At 39.4% G+C, this 19,544-nt stretch overlaps 2 protein-coding genes across 3 annotated transcripts in view; one reads left to right on the top strand and one right to left on the bottom strand.

Moving 5' to 3' along the window:
* RXYLT1 (ribitol xylosyltransferase 1) overlaps positions 1 to 11,801 on the top strand; it is a 31,820-nt gene extending 20,019 nt beyond the window's left edge. For both annotated transcript variants that reach the window (XM_050748425.1, XM_050748426.1), the window contains exons 4-6: positions 4,413 to 4,727; positions 7,937 to 8,107; positions 11,371 to 11,801. In XM_050748425.1, the coding sequence (XP_050604382.1) occupies positions 4,413 to 4,727; positions 7,937 to 8,107; positions 11,371 to 11,788 (904 nt within the window). In that variant the 3' untranslated portion in view covers positions 11,789 to 11,801. The remainder of the gene's footprint in view (positions 1 to 4,412; positions 4,728 to 7,936; positions 8,108 to 11,370) is intronic.
* The window catches only part of PPM1H (protein phosphatase, Mg2+/Mn2+ dependent 1H), a 1,465,797-nt gene that overhangs the window by 927,854 nt on the left and 518,399 nt on the right, over positions 1 to 19,544 (bottom strand). The gene's annotated exons all lie outside the window — the stretch shown is intronic.

Below are 19,544 nucleotides of genomic sequence, written 5' to 3' on the forward strand. Positions count from 1 at the left end.
GATTTTATTCTAGGGTAGTGAAAAGCAGTTGAGGATGATTAAGCAGGATAGTGATATTGTCATGTGTTTGTGTGTGTAGATTTCCCTAGCAGCCTTGGGGGAAAGTGATTTGAAGGAGACAGCTGACTGCAGGCAGACCAAGTAGGAGATTGGAAGTATCCAACAGAGATAAAACTAATGCATGAAATAGGGAAGTGGTGGTGGGTCAGAGCCAGGGACAAATTCCAGAAATATTTAGGAGCAAAATGGTCAGAATTTAGGGATTAATTAGATGGGAAGATGAGAGAGAGAAACATCTGACAAGTCCCTAGTTTCTAGTCTGCATGAGTAGGTAGCTAATGTGACACAAAGATAGAAAATACAGAAACAGGAGCAAATTTGTCCACTCTTCCCTAGCCCACCACCCAACATCTACCTACTTCCTCTGTCTCAGCAGACAACCCTGCCTCCTCTTTCATCAGGAAAATTGAGGACATCATAATTATCTCTCTTAACTAGCTGCTCTAACGTGTACCTACTCTCTATCTGGTCCCTCACACATCCTTATCTCTTTCCAAGCTCTCAAACATTGAGTGATCTTTCCTGGCTCAAGTAAAGCCCACCACTTGTGCATCCCATCTGCTTCTAGGACCTTGTTCCATGCATTACTTTCTTGCTCTCCTTTATTCTCCACTTCTTCATCCATTATTGCTTTATCGCCTTCTCTTCAAAACTTTCAGAATCCTTGTCTATACTCATTGTAATCACTTCCTTACTTCTCAACCCATTGCAGTTTGACTAACAGACTTCCCAACACACGTATATACATATATACAAACCAAGTATCTGAGTCTAATGAAATTTTTTTGGCCCTTACAGTTTCATCTTTTAGATCTGTGTTTCCTTGATGGAGGCACTGTGGGACATCACAAACTATTTTAAATATTTACGGGAAACACTGATACTTGACATCTGTCATGCCCTGTGCAAACTGCAAGTTCAAAGTAGTACAGTTTCAACATTAGATCACCCTGCATTTATTTCAACAATGTCAGGACTTTGTGAAGCTGGGTTTTCCATGGTTGCCGTGATAAAATGCATGCACTGCACAAAAATCAGTGTGGAACAGGAAATGACACTGACAGTGTCCACGAATTCCAAGGTTTGAGAAGTTGTATAGTGCTCAGCAGGTTCACACATGCTATTAAATACTTGTGATTAGTTAAGAATGAAATAGGAATATGATTTTTTCTTTTAGTGTCTGTGTATTATTTTTTAAGTCACTTTTAAGCTGTTAGGACATAGATACTAGGTTGTTCAGACCTAATGACTTTAAAAATTGAACTGTTAAGCATTTCTTTTAGCTTGGGAGACACTGAAAAATTTACAGGAACACTAAAGGTGCTGAGAACCTCTGACCTACACCTTAGCTTCCCAGTATTGACCCCTTGGCTTTCACCATTACCAAAACACAGGGAGCTGTGGACATCCAAGACCAAGATAGTATAAATGTGCCCTTGAACGAATCGTACTTCATTTTGTTAATTTGTGTGGATCAATAAAATTAGAAAGATACTCCTTTCACATGAAAGTTACATTTGAGAATAACTTCATATATTTTATTTTAATACATTGACTAGAACCTTTTTTTTTTTTTTTTTTTTTGAGACAACATCTCATTGTCACACAGGCTGAAGTGCAGTGCGTGATCTCAGCTCACTGCAGCCTCAACTTCCTGGACTCAAGTGATCCTCCTGCTTCAGCCTCCTGAGTAGCTGGGACTACAGGCATGCACCACCATGCCCAGTTAATTTTTGTATTTTTTGTAGAGATGGGTTTTCACCATATTGTGTAGGCTGGTCTCGAACTCTGGACTCAAGCGATCCACCTACTTCAGCCGACTAAAGTGCTGGGATTACAGGCATGAGCCACCACACCCAGCTGTATGGCACTCTAAAATTGTTTGGGCACATGATATATATGGGCTTAATGTCAACCAAATTTGAGTCCAACCTGTACCATTTCCTATCTAGTGTCAGCTAGCTTTATGCAAGTCATAGAACCTCTCTCACGATTTCCTTTTTTTTCCTTCATAAAATTGGCCTAACATGGGGAAGGAGGACGGGAAGACTTTCTCATGCTCTAAGAATTATACCTGCTTATATTTCTAAAAGAGAAATATTAAGTATTCAAATGCTATCAATAATAAATATTTTAAGCATACCATAATTATCATCATCATTGCTAGTTTTTCTAGCCCCTCAGATTCTGCATATTATCTTAGATTACTAAATGATCACTGAATCATTAGTCATTGCCAGTGCTAGATACTGTCCAAGGCAAATATAGTCCTCAAAACATAGTCCTGGTCCCTGTATGTTATATAATTTTAGAATAATGTCATATAAATCATATGGTACATGTATACATAGTAAAATATATATTTAGGTTTTGTGTTTTAACTAATATCTGTTTACTCTAGTGTTTGTTAACCATGGTGTTATGGAAAAACTTAAGCTCTGAAGTGAGACAGAGCTTGGTTGAGAACTCAGCATTGCCATTACAGGCTGTGCAGCTAAAGTGCAATTTCACAAATGCCAATGAGAGAATAATGAACTCCTCAGAGTTGTTGTGGGGGTTGATGATGACCCATGCAAAGTGCTTATGTATCATGTATATAAAAGGCATTAAACAAATGTTAGTTTTTATCCCCAGCAGTAAGAAGCAATGAAAGCAGGATTTGGGCATATTTGTGCTGAAAATTAAAAGATTCTATCAGGATATAAAGAAATGGTTTAAGCAGGTTGTAAAGAATCCAGGATAAGAGTGACTGATTTTAAGATGAATTAAATGGTATTTGTTACATTTAATTCATACTAGTGGAAATATTTCAATGGTACTGGTTATTCTAGGCAGCACTTAATATGAAAAAAAATGAGTTATGATACATGTCTATTCCTTTAATGATAACTTTTTTAAAATACAGTTTAAACAAGAGAGTAGGCTGGGCGCGGTGGCTCATACCTGTAATCCCAGCACTTTGGAAGGCCAAGGCAGGTGAATCATTTGAGGTCAGGAATTCAAGACCAGCCTGGCCAACATGGCGAAACCCTGTCTCTACTAAAAATATAAAAATTAACTGGGCATGGTGGCAGGTGCCTGCAGTCCCAGCTACTCAGGAGCTGAGGTACGAGAATTGAACCCAGGAGGTGGAGGCTGCTGTGAGCTGAGATCATGCCACTGCACTCCAGCCTGGGCAACAGAGTGAGACTCTGTCTCAAAAAAAAAAAAAAAAAAAAAAAGGAGTAATACAACAAATTCCCATTTACTCAAAACTAACAAATTTCATCTCTCCGTCATATTTGCGTCAGATATTTAACTTTCCTGTTAAAAGAATTAAATACTTTCAATAAGGGTAAAGCTCCCTTTATACTGTTTTCTAGTCCCTTTCCTCTTCCTTCTTCCTCACATAGAATTGCTATTATGAATTTGATGTGGATCCTCTCATTCAAATTTTTATATTAATACTGATCCTAAATATATATGCATAAATAATTTTTATGACTATACTTTCAAGTTTATGTATAATTATATTTTGTGAGTGTCCTAATCCTTGCTTTTTTTAACCTTATATTTTTGAGATATAACATTCATGGAATGTTTATAATGCCATTCTTCATTTTTCAATTTGTCCACACTTTCTCATCCATTGATTCAGATGAAGAGTGTAATAGCAGCTCACTATAAAAGGGTTGAGAACTACTGACTTTAAATACCTTTCTGGTTTGAACTACACCATTATTTTAAGAGTTCCATACTATTCTATTATATTTCTTTGCTTAAGAGTTTAAATTCTAGCCAACATTTATTTTCAATGTGGTTAAAACAACAACAGAAAAAAAGGTCAGGCATGGTGGCTCATGCCTGTAATCCCAATACTTTGGGAGACTGAGGTAGATGGATTGCTTCAGCCAAGGAGTTCAAGACCAGCATGGGCAACATGGTGAAACCCCATCTCTACAAAAAATTAGCTGCATGTAGTGGTGCACACCTGTAGTCTCAGCTAGTTGGGAGGCTGAGGTGGGAGGATCACCTGAGCCAGGGAAGTTGAGGCTGCAGTGAGCGAAGATTGCACCACTGCACTCCAGCCTGAGCCACAAGAGTTGAGACACTGCCTCAAAAAAAAAAAAAAAAAAAAATCACATTTTGTATGATATGCAAATTGATCTGTCTACAACCAAAGCTTACCATTAATCTACAGCTATGCCCCATCATTCAAACTTGTTCAAAAGAAATTGTATTATAGAAATTGTACTTCTAGAAAGAATATGGATTAAATCTCATTGTAGATTTTGTATAAAATGATGAACTTCTGATACCAAATACCTTTGTTCAGGCTTTGTCTCTTGTTTTTGTTGTGTTGTTTTTAACAGCTTCATCACTGGTCCAGCTGTAATACCGGGGTACTTCTCCGTTGATGTGAATAATGTGGTACTCATTTTAAATGGAAGAGAAAAAGCAAAGATCTTTTATGCCACCCAGTGGTTACTTTATGCACAAAATTTGGTGCAAATTCAAAAACTCCAGCATCTTGCTGTTGTTTTGCTCGGAAATGAACATTGTAATAATGAGTGGATAAACCCATTCCTCAAAAGAAATGGAGGCTTCGTGGAGCTGCTTTTCATAATATATGACAGCCCCTGGATTAATGACGTGGATGTTTTTCAGTGGCCTTTAGGAGTAGCAACGTAAGTAAAAATATGATGAAACATTCTTAGACCCTAACACCTGAATTTCTGAACCAGGAAGACTTATTCAAAATTGTAATAAATTTAGTTCTTCCGGGATTATTGAGGCCAGGTACAGTCTTTCTCAGCGATAAAAATAGGGTGTGGTTGCATCCTTCAATAACAATTATGATGTTTTTAAGAGTATTTTATTCTTTAATGGGGAGATGAGTTACTTTTTTCTTTTAAAACCCCAAGGCATAGAATGGATTTTTCAAGCTCATTAGGAGTACCATAAAAAGATATTTAGCAGAGAAATGGCAGATTGACTTTTTTTAAAAACAATGGTAGTATCTATTTATAGTAAAAAAAAAAAGGCAATATTATTATATCAGGAATATACTGTACCATTGTGTTTGAGACTGGCTGAATTTATACAAATCCCTTCTATAAAAGGAGGGATTAATTAAATGATAGCTAAGGTTTCTCAAGATACAGTCTTTTATGTCAGGTGCAGTGGCTCACTGCCTGTAATCCCAGCACTTTGGGAGGACAAGGTGTGTAGATTGCTTGAGTCCAGGAGTTCAAGAACATCCTGGGCAACATGGCAAAACCCTATCTCTACAAAAACAAACAAAAAAAAAAATCAAAAATTATCCAGGCATGGTGGCATGGACTCCTGTATGGCACCTGTAGTCCTAGCTACTCGTGAGGTTGAGGTGGGAGGATCACTTAAGTCCAGGAGATTGAGCTGAGATGAGATTGCACCACTGCACTCCAGCCTGGGCAACAGAGTGAAATGAGACTGTCTCTCAAAAAAAAATAAAAAACAAAAAGATACAGTTTTTCTCCAACTATAAAATGAAAAGAATATTTTTATCTTTCTGTTAATAGGATGTTTTTAATTAAGAGCAAGTTGACTTTAAGGTAAGTTGCCACTAGTATATAAACCTCCTGAGAGCAGGGATTTTTCTCTCTTTTGTTCACTGCTCTATCCACAGAGCCTAAAACAGCACCTGCACAGAGTAGACATTCTGTATTTGTTGAGTGGATGAATTATGAAAAATCTCACTGACATGATTTTTGAATCATACATTCATTATTCATTATTCTGTCACTGGTTGCTGGATGTGGCCTTAGACTGCTGCCTAGTTAGCGACACAGATGTCACTGGCACATCTGTGCCAGTAATGAGATGTATTCTCAGGCCTACTCCTGTAATATCCTGACTCAGTAGGTTTGGGGTAGGGCCAGACAAAAAGGTTTTTGTTAAGTAAAGCCAGGATTAAGACCCTCTTAAAAATCTATTTTTTGTGCAGAGCCTGCATTTGTAAAATGTTTTCATATAGTATAAGATGGAACCTCTTGGTAATCACGGTATTGTTTCACTAGGCCAGTATATTTCTTATATAGGTCAGTGGTTCTCAACCAGGGGCAATTTTGCTGACCAGGAGGCATTTGGCAGTGTCTGGAGACTTTTTTTTTTTTTTTTTTTGAGACGAAGTCTTGCTCTGTCACCCCAGCTGAAGTTCAGTGGTACAATCTCGGCTCACTGCAACCTCTGCCTCCCAGGTTCAACCGATTCTCCTGCCTCAGCCTCCCAAGTAGCTGGGATTACAGGTGGGCACCACCACTCCTGGCTAATTTTGTATTTTCTGTAGAGCGGGGGTTTCACCATGTTGGCCAGGCTGGTCTCAAATTCCTGACCTCAAGTGATCTGCCTGCCTCAGCCTCCCAAAGTGCTGGGATTTCAGGCATGAGCCACTGTGCCTGGCCTGGAGACATTTTTGATTGTCACAACTGGAGGAAAGAGGTTGTCAAAACTGGTATCCAGCAGATAGAGCCCAGGGATGCAGCTGAGCACCCCACAATGTATAGGACAGCCTCCACAAGAAAAAACCCAAAATGTCAGTAATGCTGAGGTTAAGAAACCCTGTTATATACTAACTGTTAGGTAAAATTTTGTTCTCGTGTGAAGGTCATATTTCAGGTACACATTTTTAATCCCTGGTATTTCCAAATGCTTATAAAAAGAGGTAACTTTTCCTGTATGGCATACCATGTTTTTTTATCTGTCAGTTTGTTTTAATCTACTTGAAAAGCCCTTGGGATTAATTTATCAGAGCCCTTTGCAATAGCAAAATATAAAATCTTTCCTTTTTTTTAAATTGACAAATAGTAATTGTATATGTTAATGGGGTACAAATGATGTTTTGAAATATGTTTACAATGTAGAATGCTTAAATCAGACTAACAGATCCACCACCTTATATGCTTAACAATTGTTGTGGTAAAAACATAAAATCTGCTGTTTTAGCAATTTTGAAATATACAGTGCATTATTATTTATTATAGTCACCCTATTCTGTGTGATAGATCACTAAAGCTTATTCCTCCTGTCCAACTGAAACTTCATACCCTTTGATCAACATCTTCCTTTTCCCCATCCATCTGCCTCCCCTGGAGCATTCTGTAATCTTTTCATCACCTGGCTAAAATGTTGCTTAAATCACGATCATTATGAATACAGAAGAGTCTTTATAATTTGAAGGTTTTGAATGTAACATGCCTAACAGCTGCAGATGAGTAATGCAAGTTAAAGAATGTCAAAAACAAAGAACTTTAGGCACAAAATCTCTATGACAATTTTATAAGAGATGTCAATGTGAAATTCAGTTTTTTTTTTTGTTTGTTTGTTTTTTGAGACAGAGTCTCGCTTAGTCGCCCAGGCTGGAGTGCAGTGGCGCGATCTCGGCTCACTGCAAGCTCCGCCTCCCGGGTTCACGCCATTCTCCTGCCTCAGCCTCCCGAGTAGCTGGGACTACAGGCGCCCGCCGCCTCGCCCGGCTAATTTTTTGCATTTTTAGTAGAGACGGGGTTTCACCGTGTTAGCCAGGATGGTCTCGATCTCCTGATCTCGTGATCCGCCCGCCTCGGCCTCCCAAAGTGCTGGGATTACAGGCGTGAGCCACCGCGCCCGGCCGAAATTCAGTTTTTTAAGTTACTAGATTCAGGGAGCTTTGCAAAGTATGCATGGAAAATTACAATTTGAGATTTAGAAATCACATTTTAAACCTCTTTTATGTACTTCTTGCTACCTAAGAGGTTGGGTTAGGGGGATTTTTTGCCAATTCTATATCATATATTAATTCATGTGTATTTATTTTTAGAGATATAAGGAATTTTCCTGTGGTGGAGATATATTAATTCATGTGTATTTATTTTTATAGATACAGGAATTTTCCTGTGGTGGAGGCAAGTTGGTCAATGCTGCATGATGAGAGGCCATATTTATGTAATTTCTTAGGAACGATTTATGAAAATTCATCCAGACAGGCACTAATGAACATTTTGAAAAAAGATGGGAACGATAAGCTTTGTTGGGTTTCAGCAAGAGAACAGTAAGTTCTATGCTTATTTAATTCATTCATTTTGTTGTCCAGTCTGAGAGTTGCTTTATGTAGAAACACAGGTTTCCAAAGAGGCATGGGTAACTCTGTACCAGTCTTTCCCCAGAGGATACATTAGTAATTAAAACTGTGAAGACACTGGGTTGTACACATTTAAAATACGGAGAACCTCCTATGACTAGTCCATCTTGAAGAGGAACACTGGCAACTGTCATTTGCAAATTTCAGTTGTTAGGGTTTCCTCAGTAATATTTGTTAGTCACACAGGAGATTATAAATGCTAACGAGATACTTAGGTTCATCCCTGAGATGATGTGCAATGGACCAATTCAGTGTTCCAAGACTGGTGTGCAGCACCCCTCACAAATTCAGGAATTCAGGAATCTGACACCATCTTCAGGACACGGACATTGTATTCTTCTTCTGTGAATCCCCAGATCTAACATAGGACCTTGCACCAAGTCAGCCTAGGATAAATGGTGAGTGGATGAATGGTTGGATAGGGAGACTTGATAGGGTTAAATTTCTTCTTTTGTGTAGTAACCAGGAAACAGGTATTCATGGTGTGAAGGAAGTAAATTTATAATCATTTATTTTGTTTTTAAATAGGCAAATCAAGTTTTCAAATAAAGCATAATGCAGAGTCATGAGGGAAGTAATGCCTTAAAAAATGTCCGGTTAGGTCTGGAATTTTACTTTTTAAATGATAACAGGTACTCTTTATTGCTAATGTAACCATACCATATTCGTTCAGTCAGTGTTTACCAAGCAATTGCTCTATGCCAGAAACTGTTTACCCACAGTAAATAGAGCAGTGAACAAAACAAAGTCCATGCCTTCCTGGCACTTAAATGCTTGTTGGAGGACACAAGCAAGTAAAATATATTGTGTGTCAGAAGATGATAAATGCCCTGTAAAAAATTAAGCAGAAGAATGGCATAGAGAGGGCTTGGGTGTTGGTGGTGGATCATTTGCTATTTTGGAAGAGCCAAGGAAGGCATTCATTAGAAGGTTTCATTTATGCACAGGCCTTAAGAATGTGCACGGGTCAGTCTTGTGTATATTTGGGACAAGACTATTCCAGACAGAGGGAAAAGTGAAAGCCCTGAGGCAGGAGTGTGCTTACTATGTTACAGGAACAACAGGGCCAGTATGTCTAGAGTAGAATGAATGAGGACAGTATAAAATAACAAAGGTTATTATGGGAATAATTCTTGTAACTCCTCTCATACCATTGAGCCAGAAGTTGAGTAGATGTTTTCCTTGTTTCTCATTGTTGCTTCTAGACTATTCTCCCCTTTTCCTCCCTAATAATCCCAATTTTGAATCTCATGTCAGCAGACAAAACCATCCATCACCCTTACTCTCTGAAATCATGCACTTACCCTTGGGTTTATCCCCCTACTTCTTCGAAGAGTTTAGCTCCTGGTACTCTCTAACTCTGTCTGACACTACTCTGTTCTCAATTTTTGGTGACTGCCAAATCTGCATAGATGGTCTTTCTATCATTTTGGTCTTTGCAGTTCCTTCACCTTCCCTCCTCCAATGATCTGGGCTTCCACCCAACCTCAGCCATTCTCTCTCATGGTCATTTCCTAGACTTGGTCATTACATATACTGCACCTTCTCAACATGATCTCAAGTCCCAGCATCTCTTTCTACAACCACCATCATCTGTCATTCCAGCTTATTCCCTGTAATAATCTGACTCTGACAGTTCAGCTGGCACTTAGAATCTATTGTACCTACTGCCCTTCTGTTGTCCTTCACTCCCCTCTCTTCATTTTATTCTTTACCCAACTTAAATTTCATTGTCAATGATAATTGCCTATACCTTCAGCTCCCTATTCCCCTAATCTGGCAAACCATAACTCTGGTTAAATCCAGCTGTCTGCCTACTCAGTGCCTGCTCCCATGCAGCTAAACATAATTGGAGAAAGGTGCTAATTGACCTTGATTTAAACACATGACTTTGAACCTCAGGTGCCCAGCAGTCTTATATTTCCCTGGTCCCTATATTCTCCCACTCTCCTAGAAGACTGTTTTATACCTTCTTCTTTCTCCACTCTTAACACCTCCACCTTTCTTAGTTTATGACCCTATTGCTTATTTCACTGAGAATAGTCAGGAGAAATCTTTTTTTTTTTTTTTTTTTTTTTTTTTTGAGACTGAGTTTCACTCTTGTTACCCAGGCTGGAGTGCAGTGACACATTCTCGGCTCACTGCAACCTCCGCCTCCCAGGTTCAAGCGATTCTCCTGCCCTAGCCTCACAAGTAGCTGGGATTACAGGTGCCCACCACCACACCCAGCTAATTATTGTATTCAGTAGAGATGGGGTTTTACCTTGTTGGCCAGGTTGGTCTCGAACCTGACCTGAGGTGATCCACCCGCCTCAGCCTCACAAAGTGCTGGGATTACAGGCATGAGCCACTGCGCCCAGTCACATCTATCTTTCTTTACTGATCTTTCAGCTTCTACCCTTGCCCTCGTACAGTCCATTCTCAACACAATAGCCAGATTGATTCTGATGAAACCTACATCACGTCGTGTCACCCCATGATCAAAAGCCTGCATGATAGAGTCCGGTGTGACCATTCCAACTTTATCTTCTGTGCCTGCTTCCTCAGTTACCCTACCTCAGCCACCCTGGCTTCCCTGCAGCTCCTTGAGCATGCCAGGCACATGCTGTCTCATGGCCTTCACTCTTGCTTGCTCTTTTATCCCCCAAGATCTACATGGCTTGCTCCTTCATCCCCAACTCTGTGCTCAGATGCTGCCGCAGTGAGACAGTTCCTCATCACTTATTTAAGATTGCAACCCTACCCCCTCAGAAACTCCTGCTCTACTTACTCCTGTGCTTTTTTCTCATAGTATTCTACCCCATCTAAATGATCTACTGACTTCACTTGGTCACTATCCATCTCCACCACCAGAACTAGAATATATGCTCCATGAGGGTAAGGTAGGGAAGAGAGGACCTAGCACTCCGAAAGTATAGGTTGAATTATCATTATCCATTCAGAAGTGTTACGGTGACTACTGGATTTTATAAATGTACAACTGTAAAATGTTCAAATTCTTCAACATTTTTAAGAAATCTATTTGGGCCAGGATTTTGAATATCTCTTATGCCTGTCATCTCTATAAGTTTCACCATTTCCTGAAACTGATTTTATTAAAAGATAAGGTATTTCTGTTCACAAAATACATACTTAGTAAAGTGAAAACTACAGTTGTTTTTCTGATTTTTTAGCTGGCAGCCTCAGGAAACAAATGAAAGTCTTAAGAATTACCAAGATGCCTTGCTTCAGAGTGATCTCACATTGTGCCCGGTCGGAGTAAACACAGAATGCTATCGAATCTATGAGGCTTGCTCCTATGGCTCCATTCCTGTGGTGGAAGACGTGATGACAGCTGGCAGCTGTGGGAATACATCTGTGCACCACAGTGCTCCTCTGCAGTTACTCAAGTCCATGGGCGCTCCCTTTATCTTTATCAAGAACTGGAAGGAACTCCCTGCTGTTTTAGAAAAAGAGAAAACTATAATTTTACAAGAAAAAATTGAAAGAAGAAAAATGTTACTTCAGTGGTATCAGCACTTCAAGGCAGAGCTTAAAATGAAATTTACTAATATTTTAGAAAGTTCATTTTTAATGAAAAATAAAAGTTAACTTAATTTTTTGAGCTAAGATGTGATTTTTAAAATCATTTTGACTACTGAGTGTATAAGTGTGTTTTTGTGTGTGTATTTATAGATGTTCTTTAAGGTAGCCTTGAAAAGTCTAGATGATGTATGTCACGCTGACCAAGTGCTCCCTTATTAGGCCACTCCTGTGTACAAGCTAAAAATGTAGTTAAACTGTTACTGAGATTCACTTCTACAGAGTTGAATGAGTCAACATTTACCAGCTATTCTCACCAATGCATACCCACTCTATAAAATGGGGGCTTCAGGGCTGGGGTTATTGAAACAGTTGCAGAGATGGGGATATGTCCGTCGAAGGATACAAAATTTCAGTTACACAGGAGGAATAAGTTCACGAAATCTGTTATACAACATCATGACTACAGTTAATGACAATATATTGCATTTTTGAAAAATGCTGAGATTGGATGTTAAGGGTTCTCACCACAGAACTGTGAGGTAATGCATATGTTAATTAGCTGTAGTCAATCAACTATATATATACTTCAAAACATCATATTGTACATGGTAAATCATACTATTTTATCTGTCAATTTATAAATAACTATCAGAATACAAATAAACCCACTCTAGGACACAGCATTATGTAGTTGAAAGGCCATGTTTTGGAGTCAGACAAAATCTGTGTTAAAACATTGCCTCTGTACCTTCTAACCAAGGACCTTGAGCAAACCACCTAAGCATTCTGAGTCTTACTTCCTTTTGTTATAAAATGAAGATAATTTATCTTCACAGGTTTGGTTGTAAATATGAAATGAAATATAAAGTACCTAGTGTGTGTGTATTACACACTAGGCACATACACTAGGTACTTTATGTGTGTATACACACACATGTAACTAAAATAGTGATTTTTAATCCATTTTAGGGTTAGGTTTAGAGCCCAGGGGTCTGAGGTTACAGTGAGCTATGGCCATGTCACTAAGAGGCACTCCAGTCTTGGGGATAGAGCAGGACCCTGTCTTTAAAAAAAAAAAGTGTGTCCCATCATCAGAAGGTCTGGAAGCCTGGATGCAAAGGACCTTAACTTTGTTGGAGAGTCAGAGAGCCTGCTGCAACCCTATCCAATTCTAAGAGAAGTTGCCCCACCTACAGCCCCTGCTAATGGCAGTGCACACAGATGACTCTCAGCTTCTGTCCCCACCTTACGTCACAGCTGTGGGCACTGATTCAGGGCATCCTGTTGATAGGCTTCCTAGTGATCCCAGATATTGAAACAAAAAAGAAATGAGGCAAACAAGTTCAAGGCATTTTGAACTAGGAAATACTGAGGACCTGGAATCAACTTTAAGAGCAAAACAGGATGCAATGGAGTAGGAGCTATGAACTAGCATCAGGGCTATGAGAGAAGTAAAGATATTAGCAACAAGGTCAAGGAGAGGGACAATCCTGTGCCCAGAGTTGCCCCCATGGGTTTACTACCCCAGCCCCCATGAGTTTTGAGACTGCATTTTTCTTACCCCCATGTGAGTCATCAGAATTATGTTTTCTATCCCTCATTGCCTTGGTTACTTGAGCTGACTTCCAAACCAAAAGAGTCCAACACAGTGACCATATGTTCCATCTTCCAGAGTCTCCATTCTGCCTTCCCCTTGAACAGGGATGTGTGCCAGGTCCAAGGCTTTAATACAGTTCTTTGACTAGAAGGAGTCCCTGTACTGTATTTCACCAACAAGATTGTACCATCTTTCTCTTTATGAGAGACTTACTGTTGCCTATAATCTTTTCAAGAATGCTTTCTGCATTGATGTATTGGTTGCCAGCAAAGTCTTTGGAATGTCAAGACCATGAGGCAAGAGAAAGTGAATTATATCAAAAGAAATTTCCCAATGTTCTCTAACATCTTTTCTTACTGTATGGAGATTCTGGGTAACTAAGAGGCCAACTCTAGGCCATCCGTTGGTTCTAAAACTAGTGAGAAATCTGCCTGCATAGTTTTGGTGGTTTTATTACAAAATCGGAGTCCGTAAAGTTTGAAGCGCTAAAACTTACCAAGATCTGGGTTCAAATATAATGGCTATTTAGAATATATATCTCATCTCTTCCTGGCCTTTTGGCTAAGATCAAGTGTCTTGCTCTGTCACCCAGGCTGGAGTGCTCTGGACTCACTGCAACCTCTGCCTCCTGGGTTCAAGCAATTCTTGTGCCTCAGCCTCCCAAGTAGCTGAGATTACAGGCATGTCCCACCACGCCCGGCTAATTTTTGAATATTTTATAATACGCACTATGTACCAGGAATTTAACTAAATGTTAGGAATTTTTTAAAAAAGAAAAAAACTAGTCCTGTCCTCAAGGACTCACAGCCTGATGGGGAAGATCGTTATGTAAGTATTACAGAATGTTCATTCTAAGAATTTGTGTAGACATTTATGAAGAGCCGTGGGAACTCAGAGAAATGGCTGTTCAGGGGTACAGCCTTCAGACTTGTCCTGAGTGGAATTTAAAGGATGAATAAATTGGTTGCATCTTTCAGTACCAGCAAAGAGATACTGGAGCAGCATTTATTTTTCTCTTCTCTGAAATCAACTGGCACTGGGTGCAGTATCTCATGCCTATAATCCCAGCACTTGGGAAGGCCAAGGCAGAAGGATTGCTCAAGGCCTGCACAACACAGTGAGACCCCGTCTCTACAAAAAGAAAACAATTTTTTAAATTAGCCAGGTGTGGTGGCATGTGCCGTAGTCCCAGCTGCTCAAGAGGCTGAGGCAGGAGGATTGCTGGAACCCGAGAGTTTGAGGCTGCAGTGAGCTATGACTGTGCCACTGTACTCCAGCCTAGATGACAGAGCAAGACTGTTTATTAAAAATTAATTAACTAATTAGGACAGAACTTTCAGGCACAGGTACATTGGTTTGGGAGACTGAGGCTCCTGGAGATGAGAATAGGATATTCAAGTTAACTGCCTCTAGGTCTGTAGAACCATTGATCTGTGCAGGCACAGAACTGCAGTCATCTCCATCCATGAGGATGAATTTATCACAGAGGGGATCACCAAAAACTGATTCATTGTGGTAGCACCACATGTGTACACATGTGTGTGCCACATAATGACATTTCAGTCAATGGTGGACTACATATATGATAGTGGTCCCGTAAGATTATAATGGAGCTGGAAAATTTCTGTCGCCTAGTGATGTCATAGCCTAGTGATGACATATGTAGTGCAATACATCACTCACGTGTTTGTGGTGATGCTGGTGTAAACAAATCTATTGCACTGCCAGTCAAGTAAAAGTACAGCAATTATGTCCGGTACATAATACTTAATAATGACAATAAATGACTATGTTACTGGTTTATGTATTTACTATACTATACTTTTTACAATGTGTATTAGTTCTTGCATTGCTATAAATAAATGCCTGAGATTGAGTAATTTATAAAGAAAAGAGATTTAATTGGCTCACATTTTCACAGGCTATACAGGAAGCATGACAACTTCAGGAAATTTACAATCCTGGCAGAAAGCAAAGGGGAAGCAGACACATCTTCACATGGCCAGAGCAGAAGGAAAAGGGGGTGAGTGCTACACACTTTTAAATAATCAGATCTCACGAGCACTCACTCATTACCAGGAAAGCAGCACCATAGGGGAAATTCACCTCCACGACCCACTCTCCTCCCCGCAGGCCCTGCCTCCAACACTGGGGATTACAATTCTACACGAGGTTTGGGTGAGGCACAGATCCAAACCATATCATCATTATTTTTGAGTGTACTGCTTTTACTTATTAAAAAAAAAAAAGTTAAACAGCCTCAGTCAGATCCTTCAGGAGGTATCCAGAAGAAGAAAGCATTGCTATCACAGGAGACGGCAGCTCCATGCCTATTATTGCCCCTGAAGGCCTTGTAGTGGGGTGAGATATAGAGACGGAAGACAGTGATGTTAATGATTCTTACTCAGTCTAGGCCTAGGCCAATGCGGGTGTTTGTGTCTTCATTCTTAACAAAAAGTAAGACAATAAAAAGTAACAAATTTTTTAAATTTTTAAATAGACTGAAGTTTATAAAATAAGGATATAAAAAAGAAAAATATTTTTGTGCAGCAGTACAATGTATGTTTTCAACAGTGTTATTACAAAATAATCAAAAGGTTTAAAAAGTGTATAAAGTAAAAACTTACAGTAAGCCAGTAAGCTAACATTAATTTATTCATCAAGAAAGAAAAATATTTTATCTTTTTCTTTTTTTTTTTTTTTTTGAGACGAAGTTGTTCTTATTGCCCAAGCTGGAGTGCAGTGCCATCATCTTGGCTCACCACAGCCTCCGCCTCCCAGGTTCAAGCGATTCTCTTGCTTCAGCCTCCCAAGTAGCTGGGATAGCAGGCACCCGCCACCACACCCAGCTAATTTTTTATGTTTTTTAAAGACGAGGTTTCATCATGTTGGCCAGGCTTGTCTTGAACTCCCAACCTCAGGTGATCCACCTGCTCGGCCTCCCAAAGTGGTGGAATTACAGGCATGAGCCACCACACCCAGCCAGAACAATATTTTTTTTATAAATTTAGCATAGGCTAAATACACAGTGTTTATAAAGTCTACAGTAGTTTACAGTAATGTCCTAGATCTTCACATTCACTCACCACTCACTCACTCACTCAGAGCACCTTCCAGGCCTGCAAGCTCCATTCATAAGAGCTCTACACACATGTGCCATTTTAATATTTTATATCATATTTTTACTGTGCCTTTTCTATGTTTAGCTACACAAATACATTTGTGTTACAACTGCCTATGGTATTCAGTACAGTGACATGCTGTACATATAGGTTTGCCTCCTAGGAGCCACAGCCTACACCATGTAGCCTAGGTATGTAGTAGGCTGTACTATTCAGGTTTGCGTAAGTACACTCTATGATGTTTGCACGACAAAATCATGTAAGGATGTGTTTCTTAGAACATATCCCTATCATTAAGCCACGCATGTCTGTAGTTCTTTAGCATCTTCAGAAAGTTCTTTAGCATCTTCAGAAAGAGTCCCACTTGCTGTAAGTTTTCTGGCATAAGACTTGGCATCTTCAGTGTGTCATAGGCCCTCAAATGGCTCTTTTAGCCCCACCTATATGTCTTTTGGGCACTTAAACCACATAACTAAAACTATTCGTTATTGCCTTTTTCCAAAATACACACACACACAAACCTATTTCCTCTCAAACATTTTTAATCTCAGTAAATGGTTTCACTAGCTATTTCCCAAGCTACAATCTGTAACATCATATTTATTCCTCCCTATTCCTCCAATTAATCACCAAATTCTGTGCCTTTTACCCTCAAGTCTTCCTAGAATAAGGCCTCTCCCTCCATCCCCACCTCTCCCTCATTTGCAGATTTTGTCTCATCTCAGTGGGACAACCACAACAGCGTGTCTTCCCTGCCTTTCCAACTCCCAGCGCTGCCTTAGTTTCATGGGTGCGAGTTAATCATTTCCAGTTTCAACAAACTTTAAATCTGAAATGTCAAGTTCATTGAAGGAAAAATGCCATGAAAGAATAATAATAGGTCAGGCTCGGTGGCTTGTGCCTTGTAATCCAGGCATTTTGCGAGGCCAGTGCAGGAAGATCACTTGAGGACAGGAAATCAAGACCAGCTTGGGTCACACAGTGAGACCCATCTTTACAAAAAAATTTTTAAATTAGTGAGGCTTTGTGGCATGCAGCTGTAGTTCCAGCTACTTGGGAGGCTGAAGCAGTAATGAGCTAAGATCATACCACTGCACTCCAGCCTGGATGACAGAGTGAGATCTCGTATTTAAAAGAGAAGAAGGAGGAGAAGGAGAAGAGAGGAAGAAGCAGAAGGAGAAGAAGAGGAGGAAGAGGAAGAGGAAGAAGCAGAAGGAGAAGAAGAGGAGGAAGAGGAAGAAGCAGAAGGAGAAGAAGAGGAGGAAGAGGAAGAAGGAGAAGGAGAAGAAGGAGGAGAAGGAGACATATACATTCTCCTAAAATATAAACACTATCAGGTCACAATCCTAATTAAAGGCACCTGTGGCATTTTGTTGCCTATAACATAAAATTACCTTTTTTTTTTTCTTTTTCAGACACTCAGTTTGTCGCCCAGGCTGAAGTACAGTGGCGCAATCTTGGCTCACTGCAACCTCTACCTACCAGGTTCAAGCAAGTATCCTGCCTCAGCCTCCTGAGTAGCTGGGATTACAGGCGTGCACCACCATGCCCAGCTAATTTTGTATTTTTAGTAGAGATGGAGTTTTTACCATGTTGGCCAGGCTGGTCTCAAACTGCTGACCTCAAGTGATCCACCTGCCTTAGCCTCCCAAAGTGCCAGGATTACAGGCATGGGCCACTGCACCCAGCTAAAATTAACATTTTATAAATTGTTATTCCAAGATCCTTCACAATCTGACTCCAACCTATTTCTCCAGCCTTGTCTTCTTCCACCCCTCAACAAGTGCTCTAGCCTTCCCTCATTATCTGTTCAGTAAACATACTCTCTTGGGCATACTTTTATATAAGCTTTTTTCTCTTTCTGAAATAAAAATGTGTCATTCATACCACTATTTTAGTAGCTAAATAACATTTGTTTCATTCAGTTACTAGATATATTTCTTTGTTAGTTTACCTCCTTCCACTATAATATAAAACTCTAGCAGAAAAGGAGCTTTGAACTTTTTTTCAGCTTTACCACGTATAAGCCACTGTAATTTTGAGTCTCTAACAAAGTAATGGAATCTATAGCATAACAAATACATCTAAACATATTTTTTGAGGTATTATATTCTAAAAGTATGTTTTAATCAGCATGGTGGCCAAGAAGATGTGTCCACATCATGAGTGAATTCTTATTTCACAACAGAGACTATGTTTTGTCCTAGAGGGAAAGAATGAATCAAATGACTCTCCCTTTTGATTATTTGTAACAATAAAGCTGAAGAACTTAAACAGGACTCGTTCTTTTCTTTAACACTCATACATTTAAATTGATGAAATCGGCCAGGCATGGTGACTCCCGCCTGTAATCCCAGCAGTTTTAGAGGCCAAGGCGGGCAGATTGCTTGAGCCCAGGAGTTCAAGACCAGCTTGGGCAACATGGTGAAACCCTATCTCTACAAAAACACTAAAGTTAACCGGGCATGGTGGCATATGCCTGCAGTCCCAACTACTCAGGAGGATCACTTGAGCCCAGGAGGTCGAGGCCACAGTGAGCCATGATCGTGCCACTGCACTTTACCCTAGGCAACAGAACAAGATCCTGTATGGAAAAAAAAAAAAAATTACATAAATAAATTCATGAAATCTTGTACTGTTTTTCAAATTTATATTTAGGCAAATTTTTAAATAATATAGTCATTTTTTTTTTCAGGTAGTAAATTTCTACCACAAAAACAATTTGATGTTACTGAGATTAATTACAAATTGAAGAAACAATCAGGTGTTGTATAAAAAAATCTTACCTATGAGATATATTATTTAATCTACAAAATAATTTGAGATTTAAAGTCATAACTAGCAAGTAGAACTTCTGAAATATAAAGTTTAATACAGTATCAATAGTTTCTAACATAAGACCTTCATAAATATAAAACAACAGCTTAAATGTCTATGAAAAATCAGTATTCACAAGCATCACCAATTATTGATAGTCATTCATTATATTTGTTACCATGAAAGCAGTAATTAAAACACTATATATGTATATTTTAATATGGAGTCTCACTCTGTCACCCAGGCTGGAGTGGCACAATCTCAGTTCATTGGAACCTCTGCCTCC

This window comes from Macaca thibetana, chromosome 11 (assembly GCF_024542745.1).
Source record: "Macaca thibetana thibetana isolate TM-01 chromosome 11, ASM2454274v1, whole genome shotgun sequence".
NCBI lineage: Eukaryota > Metazoa > Chordata > Mammalia > Primates > Cercopithecidae > Macaca > Macaca thibetana.